Source organism: Rana temporaria, chromosome 8, assembly GCF_905171775.1.
Source record: "Rana temporaria chromosome 8, aRanTem1.1, whole genome shotgun sequence".
Taxonomy (NCBI): Eukaryota; Metazoa; Chordata; class Amphibia; order Anura; family Ranidae; genus Rana; species Rana temporaria.
Window position 1 is genome coordinate 69,954,311 of NC_053496.1, and position 11,131 is coordinate 69,965,441.

At 46.1% G+C, this 11,131-nt stretch overlaps 1 protein-coding gene across 1 annotated transcript in view; it reads right to left on the reverse strand.

The window, feature by feature from the left end:
• Nucleotides 1-9,872, reverse strand: part of NRBF2 (nuclear receptor binding factor 2) — a 25,623-nt gene extending 15,751 nt beyond the window's left edge. The window contains exon 1 of the mRNA XM_040361989.1: nt 9,653-9,872. Coding sequence (XP_040217923.1) covers nt 9,653-9,682 — 30 coding nt within the window. The 5' untranslated portion in view covers nt 9,683-9,872. The remainder of the gene's footprint in view (nt 1-9,652) is intronic.
• Nucleotides 9,873-11,131: the final 1,259 nt, after the last annotated feature.

The following is an 11,131-nucleotide window of genomic DNA, read 5'->3' on the forward strand; positions in this document are numbered from 1 at the left end:
TATTTGTCAGCTGAATGTGCCACTTGCCATCAGATGCAGTGCCACTTGACACCCCTAGCCTGCCGTCAGATGCAGTGCTGCTGTCACTCCCTCTGCATGAGCCCCGTGCATTGAAGGAAAGGAGTGGAGTCGCTATCTGGAGAGTGAAGATCACACCAGTCCCTGCTGCTTGCCGCCAGGTGCCGGAGAAGGAGGAGGTACCAAGGTGGGTGGGGACAGCAGCGCTGCACTAGGCACAGGCCTCAATCCCGACCTCACTGTCTGAGAGTAAATTGTCACTGGTTGAAAGACGCCAGGCAGTGCTGGCCCTAGCAACCAGTTCTGGAAATGTAGTTACTAGTTCGTAGGGGGCGACTGTGTCCTTTATTTCATTACGGGACACTGTATTGTCCCGGAATGAAGGTGCCCCGGGACCCAGGACAGACATGTCAATTGCAGGACAGTCCCGGGCAATCCAGGACACGTGGGCACCCTAATCCAGTTCAACCTATAGAAAGGGGAACATTTTATTTTTATACCATCCTATACCCACAGCTGATCCAGAGGAAGGCAAAACACACAGCAAAGCATGATCCAAATTGCTCCAGCAAATTTTCTGTATTTTATTAATATAAACCTTTACCTAAAATAGCAACAGCCATTCCAAGGCGAGGCTCCAGAATAAAACAAGTTCAGCAGAGAAACTCCGTTCACACATATATTATAAAAAACAAAAACAGGAAAGTTCAGTAAAGTTGTATTCTAATATCAGATCATAAGATCCTGTTGGTCATCTTCCTGTTTCAAAAAGGTGCAGCTTAGAAGGAAACTTTGCTCCAACCTTTGATTGGTATAATGTATTATTTTTTTTTAAGAGAAACAAAAACCTCTTTAGGCCTCATTCACATCCGAGATGGTTTGATGTTTCACCAGAGATGCTCAGCAAGGATTTCCATTATACTTAGTGATGTCCGTTTACACCTGAGAAAAATCACTTGAAGCTCATTACACTGAAAAGTACATGGGCTTCTTTTGGGGCAGAGTCCTACTTTCTGACTTCAGTGGGAGTACCTGAAAAACTTGCCTTGTAACTAGCTTTCCAAAGAAAAAACAAAAAAACATGAAGCCTAAAACAGGTGCAAATCCATGCAAAAAAGCCTGTACAAACACTTAAAAAATACCGCGAAAAAAATGACGATGGACGCTCAGCTCAAGTGTGAAGTGGACCTAAGTTTAAAACAATCTTGAGTAGACTTCAGGAGCCCACCTGTACAATCTAGAAGATTTTAAGATATTTAACATAGTAGTTTGATTTATGAATATAGTAGAGGCTGCTCATCAATGCATGTTCACTTTACAAAGAACTCTGTCGTCCATGGACGGACACAGTCTTCACAAGTCTAGACATATGGGTTAAGTTCCTGTTCATAGGAGAGGACCTCTCCTATGAACAGGAACATAATCCATATGTCAAGACTTGTGAAGGCTGTGTCCGTCCATGGACAAAAAGAGAAATACATATTCGCTGAAACGGGGTTTACTTTAAATAATCAAGTACGAGAGAAACCAAAAATTAATAATATAAAATAAAAATATAAATAAAATTATATATATATACACATATATATATATATATATATATATATACACACACATACATACATACATACATACATACATATATATATATATATATATATATATATATATATATATACACACACACACACACACACACACTAAGTCAGTGGTTCTCAACCTTTCTAGTGCCGTGACCCCTTGATAAAATTTCCCAAGTTGTGGGTACCGCCAACAGTAAAATAATTTTCGTAGCGTGGGTTGTCAGCACCTAAGGCAAGGTTTTCCCCATCCCTCTCTCTAGCAGTCTTGTTCTCTCCCTTTTTTCTTTGTTCCTCCCCCTTCCAAGTAATGTGTATTTTTATTCCTTCTATTACTCGTTGGTGTGCATAATCACAGGTAGTGTTACTCACTGTCTCCAGCTTCACTTTGTCTCCGACTTTGTGGTGACATCAATGCCAAAATCAGGATATAGGGTCTCCTTCAGCCCCTCCCACTTCACATTCCTCACCAGTCAGCTGACTTCTAGTCTCTGTCCCCCAGCCATCGTGTAAACTGAATGGGCAGCTGCAAAGAGGCCCAGTGGGCAGCCGCGGGCTCCAGGAACAGCCCAGCTGTAAAGGCCGGTAGAGCGTTGTGGGCTTCAGGAACAGCCCAAAATTTGGTGACCCCTGGCAAATCATCATTCGACCCCCGAGGAGGTCCCAACCCCCAGGTTGAGAACGAAAAGAAAAACCGCTCCAGATAGAGCTGCTTGGCTGGTCAATCACCTCCTGGAGACCACGGGTGCTGGCAATGCATACAGCAGAGAACAAAAGAAAGATATTTGGACAGCCGCACTGCTGGAAAGCACTGAGCATCAGTGCGAAACATCAACTGTGTATCTCACTTCTTATTTTTGCCGTGGATTGTAGTGTATTTCCATTTTACTATTAAAAGGACAATTTAGGAATTCCCAGGAGTACGGCTGACCAAATATCTTTCTTTTGTTCCCAGGTTGAGAACCACTGCACTAAGTGAACAGTCTCCCCCTTTAGTAAATCAACCCTGCGGTTCTTGTACAGACAACAGAAAGGTGATTGGAAAAAAAAATTAAATAGTCTGTCTGGCTTTAGGACTTGGTGACTGTATAGCTATGAGAAAATCTGATTTCATACAAAACTACCTGGTGCCTCCAGTTGTTATCATACTTCTGAATACAGGTTGTGACGAACATAAATACATTGCAGCATTATGTGACTTTACTCTAGCAGGGTTGTGAGTGCACAAAGCATGACACCAGGACAACATGACACCAGCCCAGGGCATATATTAATGAATAACCTGACCTAGCAGAAGCAAAACAAGTGAGAAACAGCATAGGAATGTCCAGTGTTGAAAATATACACTACGTCACCAGAGGCTGCTGGGAAGCACAAGTGCCAGCACTCACACCACTTCCCAACTAAAACCAGAAAGGTTATCAATATTAATGACAGGCTGCACAATGTACAGCATACAGATCACCCCCAGTATGGAGGACATCAACCTTTCCTTGTAAAGCCATTCTAACAGCCGCCAGGAAAACCTCTCTATTCAATTTCTGCCCAAAAGGTCAACCTCTGTGATGACTGGGTAGGGTATAGGAAGCCAGTTGTCAATAACCAGCATTTTGATGTTGCACAGACCTGCCGCCATCATCACACAAACCTCTCAGTGTGAACACATTTCTGATGATAGGTTTCTCCAAAGGAGGAAAAGGCTTCTGCGCAAACACTGTTTTTACCCGGCAGCCCTGTTAGCAATAACTTTACTCTCAATGGGGCTTTAAAGCTAAACCAATGGCTTCCAAAGAGAAAAGGAATGTGTATTTTACTTGAACCTTACTGATCCACTCAAGATTTGTGCAACAATACAGCACTTTGCCTAGGTGCAAAAAGACCGGTCACTGCCGCTCTCTCTTCTTAGCAGGGTGACTAGTCTGGTATCTTCCTCAATGTGGCTGACTGCAGTGGGCGGGCCTGCTAGGTCCCACCCACAATGATGTCACCACTACTTTTACAAGCCAATATCTGTGTTTGTAAAAAGGTATATGGTGTACACAAAGTGAATTAATATCATTTCTGACTGTAGAGAAATATTTTAAACTGTTTTTGTACCCGGAGCGCAGCTTAAAGCATAATAAGAGAACCTTTACAAACTTAGAACGCCAAACTGCAGGCAATACACTCCAGGTAAGATATTTTTTCTTACCTGCCGAGAAGGAACAAGTCCTACAATGGAAATCCCCTTCAAATGCTTGTCGCAAACCTTTCCCTCCCAGATGTGTTACTTATAACATTGAGATATTATCAACGTAAAAAAAAATAAAAAAAAATAGATGTAAATAGTGCAGAGCGCTAAAACTGCACTTGAACAGACAGCATCCCACATACCAAGACTAAAGCCTCGTACACACGATCAGTCCATCCGATGAGAACGGTCCAAACTTTGTGGAACCCTCCCCCCCTCCGGTGTCACCTTTCAGGGGAGAGGGCGGAGCAGATATCTGTCTAATACAGGTATTTGCTCCCACAGTGATCTACGCCACTTCCGGCGCTTACTCTATACCCCCGTTGTGTTCTGGGAAACACACAGCTCCCAGAACACAGCGGGGACCACTGAAGATGCACAGGGTGTGTACAAAAATCCTATTTGTACATATTTTCGACTATATCTTCCCTGTTACACTCGCCTCTTGAGCAGGAAGCTGGTATCGCTCAGTCTGAGCAACCCTTATCCCTTAGGATCTGGTGCTCACTAATCAGGCCGTCAGGTGAAAAAAACTCAGGTCTGTGCCTGTGGTGTAGCACTGGACCCTGAGAGAAAAGGTCCAGAAGCTTCCAGGGAGGCGCTACCGGCAGCAGAATCAGTGCAAGATGGAGGAAGGTGCAAGCCAATTGGAAGTTCCAGCTCTGTACTAGGGCATCCAGGCCCGCTGACTCTCTTTCCTGGCAGATTTTCAGCTCCCTGCAGCTCGCCGAGTCCTGGTGCAAACAGGAAAGCTTCAGCCTACGTGGGTCTGGCGTCTCCTCCACGCTTCAAACCAACTTCCTGGGTTGCATTGGGCACGCTCCACCCTCTTTCTGCCCTGACCGGAAGGCTCTGGCCCAGAGCGAGGCTTGGAGCACGCGAGGTCCTCCCCTTGGTGTCTTTACACCACCCAGACTCCAAAGAAATGGCACCCGCTGCACAGAGGGGAAGACAGGAGGAGACCCAAGCAATGGCGGGGGATTCGGCTACACCCAAACCACCTGCACAATGCCATGGTGGCGACCTGCGAGAAGCTCTGAGGCGGCAGGTTAATGCAGTCCTCACCGGCATTCCTAAACGTGGCTCAAAGGGGTACCATCCGACTGCCTTAGTCTTCTGGTCAGAGAAAAAAAAAAACGTTTTGCTGTGGGAGAAACACAATCAATACTGAGGAGAGGGGTAAGGTGGGGCCTTTTAAACAGCTGTGAACTGATCATTTTTCCTGTAGGGAGGAGCCTATCATCTCTCATGTGTTGCCATCCTGGAAGGTGAGATGAGAAAACAGCGTTATGAACGCACCCAAGCTGCATTTTTTCAAATAATTTTAGACACATTTAGCAGTGTTTGGGTGTTTATTTCATTGGCCAGAATTTATTTATTCTGGCCATTAAAATAAGCCGTGAAGTACTAAAAGGTCGTTTTTTGCCGTGTTTGGAGTTTTTCTGCCTGCCTCTAAACTCTGGTAAGAAGCCTGTGTGGCATGGGCATATATGCTTTTATTGAATGGAGTTCAGGGGCTTTGGCGAAAAAATAAAAAAACACACCAAAAACTCCTAAACGCGAGTTAAGAGCAGCAGTGCGTGCAAGGCCCAAGTTAGATCGCAAAGGCTACCTTGGAAAGAATTCCTGGGCCTTAATACCACTTTGCCCTTGTGCAGGGCCAAACAATTCCTTTCAGAATAAAGCAACCAGCTCAGACACAGGAAATACAATCTGGTGGAAGAGTAGAGAAGATTTTCTCTGGTTCAAATGAGACCTTCTGAAGAACAAGATTCATATTTCTCCAGAGTCACAGGGAATTGGACTGGGAGCACCACCCCTACACAAAGGAATTATTAGAAGAATAGGAAGCCAACATTTTCTGAAACAGAATAGAAAGGGAAGAGAGCTGGCCAAAGACTAAAGCCTCGTACACATGATACGATTGTTGGCCAACCGAGCGCCTGATTTTTGTAAAACGGTACACAATTGTTGTGCCACAAAACACAAACTTAGTGATGCTCAAGAGCTGAATGAAATTCCTTGTAGTACACCACCCTTTGGGCCCCTTCTGCCAATTTCGTGTTTGGTGAGCATTGATTCCGAACGTGTGTTTGTACTTTCGACTTTTGTGTGACAGATTTGTGTACTGACCATATGAAAAAAAAAAAAAAAATCAGACGTCATGCTGCTGTCCGCCAAAAATTTACTAACCTGTCAGCCAACATTTGTTGGCCGAAAGTTGGACAACAATTGTCAAAAGGAGCATACCAATGTTCAGATTTTAGGACAACAGTCTAAAAACCCAGACAATCCCCTGCCAACAATACAAGGCTTAAGAGCCAAGTGTTTGTTCACACAAACTGCGAAGTGGAAGGCCCTTAAATTCACACCAAGTGAAATACACCTTCCAGTTCATAGGACAGACTCTGTGGGAAGTGTACTTCCTAGCACTGAGAATCATAACCATACCAGTTTACCATACCACATCCACCTGGGCCAATCATGAGCAATGTGGATCACTAGAATGCCCCCAAACTTGATCTATGAGCAGCAGAGGAAAACATTTCAGGGGGATCTCACTGAGCCACTGCTTCTGCCAGCCATTCAGTTTACTTGAATACAAACCTGTCTAATCTTTTGTTCAACCTGAAGGCCAGGCTGTCCACATTCAACATCCCTCACTTGCAACACAAGTCCTGGAACATCTCTGGGTGCAGAGACCACTCTCCTGGGTTCAGCCAAGGTAATCCACCTTCCAAATGTCTATGGCAGAAAAAAACAGCTGTCAAGGCTGGAACTCAAAGTTCTGCACAGGACAGGACCGGCTGGACCTCCGTTACTGCAGAGACTTCTTGTTCATCCCTGTTGACTGATGTAAACCCTCTGCTGCGATATTGTCCAACTGGATCCAAATATCAGATGGCCCTCCAACAGATAGGTCCAATGCTAAAGAGACAGAATGCCTGAAGCTCCAAAAATATTTTGGAAAATATTACTAACCAACTAAAAAAAATAAAATAAAAAAAATAATAATGCAGCGGCCACATCTAAGGACTGTACGCTGCAAAATGTTGCATTTTTGTCTTTGGTTTCATAGTTATCCTTTAAAAGATAAAAGAATTTCCCTCCATGCTTTTTTTTTTTTTTTTAAATAAAACATGTTGTTGTCATCCAAGCACAAACTTCATCTGCTTGTGCAAATCCAAATCTCATTGCTGCCTCGAAAAACACGCAGTCTGTCTGGCCTTTAAGGGATAAAATAAAATGTGATCAATGAATGGAGGGGATGAACCTTTCCTGGAATGCTGGGGGCAGGTGCTCGATGCACAGAGCATTCCAGATCCCGATCTTTGGGCCTCGTTCACATGGGGTGTACTACAGCGTATGCCTGTGTGAGGGTTATGTCCTGCACTGGGATTTATAGGTGTTCTGTTATCCATGCAGACAGTCCCATTGATGTCAATTGGGATGCAACAGCTGCATGGACACAGCTGTAGATATCAATTTGATATCTGCGTAGGTGTGCGTGTCCCCCACTGCGTAGGTGTGCGTGTCCCCCACTGCGTAGGTGTGCGTGTCCCCAAACACAGACAGTGTGAGTTCAAAGGACACACACTCACACAAAATGGGAGCAGCAACTGTGTCCCAACTGATATCAATGGGACTAGCTGCACAGAACACCTGTTTCACAACTCGCATTCGGCGCTCTATAAGTATTTATTCCAATCCAATCTCTGTGCAGGTAAATCGGCCCTCACATGAGCATATGTTGCAGCACTCCCCATATGAACAAGGCCTTACAGTGGGAGTTTTTAGGAGAGGATTTGGGGGTGCGGGTGTGACCTACTGGTAGGCATTTAAACAAATGTGCCATTACAAAGCTGCAGTGTGTTTAAAGCACCCCCCCCCTGGATTACATAATGTATTTTATTGACAAGGTAAACCTAATGAAGATCTTCACCTGGGAGAGAAATAAAAATGTAAAATCAACAGCTAGAAATACTGTAGCAGCTGACATTTCATAGAGAAACGCTTACCGATCCAGAACGGTCCTCACCCAGGCCAGTTCTTAGTGTTTGGGTCCCCAGCATTGCCATGGACAGCCGGCTGTGTCTCTCTGCCACTTCACATCCGGCATCCCACTGCACCTTGTGAATGGTTCTGCAGCTTTCTGGGACCTGCGAACTGTCCCAGAAGGCTGCCGGGAAAGAGGGAGTGGAGGGCAAACTTTTGAGTACCTATCAAAACTATCGCCGCTCCCCAAAAAATCTGAATATGCCAAATGTTGTAGAGGAAGTGGGGGGAGGACAGAAAGTCGAATGTCCCCTTTAGGGTGAAATCTGCTTCAAGCTGGATCAAAATTTGCCTATACAAAATTTCTATCTATGGCCATTGCCATTTGAGAGTAGTCGATCTAATCATCCGCTCCACTTAAACTGGTCTGTTGGTATATTTTCAATCGATCAGCACTTGCAGCCAGATCAGTGTGTTCTGACAGCGGAGGAGTCCTAATGTCAGAATACAATGGCCCAGCAGGAAGGATCCCCCCCCCCCTATTCACCTCTCTTGTGTTAATGGGGGAATTAGGGTTGACACTTCATCCCTTTAAACCCGAACACATATGAATTACACAGGTTCTGAGGCCAATTTAACTCAGATAAGTCAGTTTAATTATCACCTTACTCAGCCACAGAACCGGTGTAATTCATCAGTGTTCAGGTTTAAAGGGATGAGGTGACAAGTCCTGCCAGCAGCTTCTTTGCAGCGCTTTCGGAGCGGTGAAATCAATGGGCAGGGCCTTCGAACCGCCAGAAAAAGCGGCGCTTGTAATCCTTTTTCGGACGCTAGCAGGGGGTTAAAAGCACTCCGCTAGCAGCCGCAAGGACGCCGGTAAAGTGGTGCTAAAAATAGTGGATCTTTACCACCGACGCCCGGGCGTTGTGAGTGTGAAAGCACTCCAAGAGTTTCAATTTGTATGCAATCAGGCAGGACCTTGCACTACATGGTTTTGGCAAATCTGAAGACAAAAATCTGCAGAAAATCGAATAATGTGTATGGGGTCTTAAGCTCACCTACCTCGCTACCAGTCCTTGCTCTGCTGCAGATTTACAGCGGGCAAAAAGATCTCCAGCACCTGGATGTTCCGCCCCCCCCAAACTATTATGTCTTATTGTGACGTAGGGGTCAGTGGAAATAACCACAGGGAGGGGGCTAGACATCCTTCACTCCACAGAAATGTGGGTTGCTTAGAGTCCCCCCCCCACACACACTCCCATCTGATTGTACAACCTCCTGTCTGATTTGATAAGAGAGATGATTGTAAGGTCACATTGTACTGTGTATGGGGGCTCTATTACTGAGAATCATCTGTTATGCACACAGGCCGGCACACGGGTGGGGGGGATGTAACCCTTTCCTCCCCAGGCTATCCTTTTCTTCAGTTATACACTTCTAGATGGTAAGCACTAAATGAGCAGGGCCCTCTGATCTCTCCTGTACCATCTGTCCTCAGGTTATAACGCGCTGCGCAAACTGTTGGCGGTATATAAATCCACTATAATAATAAACACAGGTGTAACCCTTTCGTCCCCAGGCTGGCCTTTACTTCAGTTATATACACAGGTGGGGCTGTATATAGCAGAGTGTATATAGATGATCTCTATGAGCAGCCCCCCTACACTCAGCCCCCCCCCTCTCACCTGAGGTCACCTATGCCCCCCCCCCCCACCCTGCTCACCTGTATGGCCCTCTCCTCTCAGTACCAGCCCTTTACGGCCCCCACCCCCGGCCAGATCTCCCAGCTGTCAGGGACATCCGGGAGGGGTGAACACGGGACACTCACCAGATTCAAGGGACTCTCCATCACTTCCATAGAGCCCGTTAGACGGGAGAGTGTCGGCTCATCGGTCCTGTGTATCCCCGCGGCTCTCGGGGGAAATCTCGGGCTCTGATCCCCGGCTCTGTCAACACAGACACCAACCTCCACTGCAGCATCAACAACAACTTCCGCCTCAGGCCCCGCCCCGGCCTGTCGTCACACTCTGAGGGGCAGGAACGCCGGTGACCACCTGAAAGGGGCGGTGTTACATGCCGATTGGTTGTTATAGATACAGCGGCGGCGTCCTGAGCTTGAAGCGGTGCTGGCCGCTAGACGGCGCTGTGATGTAGAACTGATGTAAAGGACAGCTACACTTTGTGAATGAAACCCCCTCACCTCGAACACGCCGAGCTCAGCTCAGTATAGGGAAAGTGTCGCTGGCATGTGGAGCCTCGTGCACACAGGACGTTTTTTCTTTTTTCCTTCCCGTCACAAAGTGTATGTTTTCTGGCTGCGTTTGGGGCACCATTAACAATTGGCAGCACCAGAAGTGTAATAAGCGTTTTAGCACGTGTTTTGCATGTTTCATGAACGCAGGCAGAAACACGCATTTCCAGAACGCGTAGGTTGGAATGGGAGCTCAGCTTAACCACTTCCCTGCTGGCACCTTCACCCTCTTCCTGCCCAGGCCAGCTTTCAGCGCTGTTGCATTTTGAATGACAATTGCGCGGTCATGCAACGCTGTACCCAAATGACATTTTTAGTGTTTTTTTGAGACAGACAGAGCTTCCTATTGGTGGTATTTAACCTCTCAGCCCCGAAATGACCAGGCCATTTGTTTGTGATACGGAACTGTGTCACTTCACTTCAACTGACAATTTATGTCCTTTTCCCCCTTAAATAGAGCTTTTCTTTGGTGGTATTTGATCACCTCTGCGGTTTTTATTTTTTGCGCTATAAACAAAAAAAGACCAACAATTTTGAAAAAAACAAACAATATTTCTCTTTCGTTCATGGACGGACACAGCCTTAATCTTGACTTAGTGGGTATTAGCCTTCCTTTAGGAGTTGACTAGGCAGAAACTTATATAAAAGGTTAACTTATCATACACCCTATAGCCCCACCCACGGGGCGGGCCCTCTGCATATAACCCCTCCCTCTGCATGTCGTAGATAAAAAAAATTCTGCCTAGTTTCAGGAGAAGACATGGCTCCCTTCAGACCCATGGCTTGGAGGCTGTTAGTTCAAGATGCTGGATCTTTATTTTTTTTTATTTTTTTCCTGCGATCTTCGATCAACTGCCGACTGGGCGACAGGCTGGATCTTGGATCCTTGTTTTCTTCCCAGTTTCGGCCATCGAGCGTGTGCCGACCGTAGCTGCGCACTGGGTCGTCCACGACATGCCTGTCGCTCTACGGGTGGCCGGTGAGCTATACGCTCCAGGGCCGAGTCGCAATAGCCTGGCCGGCAGTCATCTCCGTTACCATGTGGAAGATGCACTG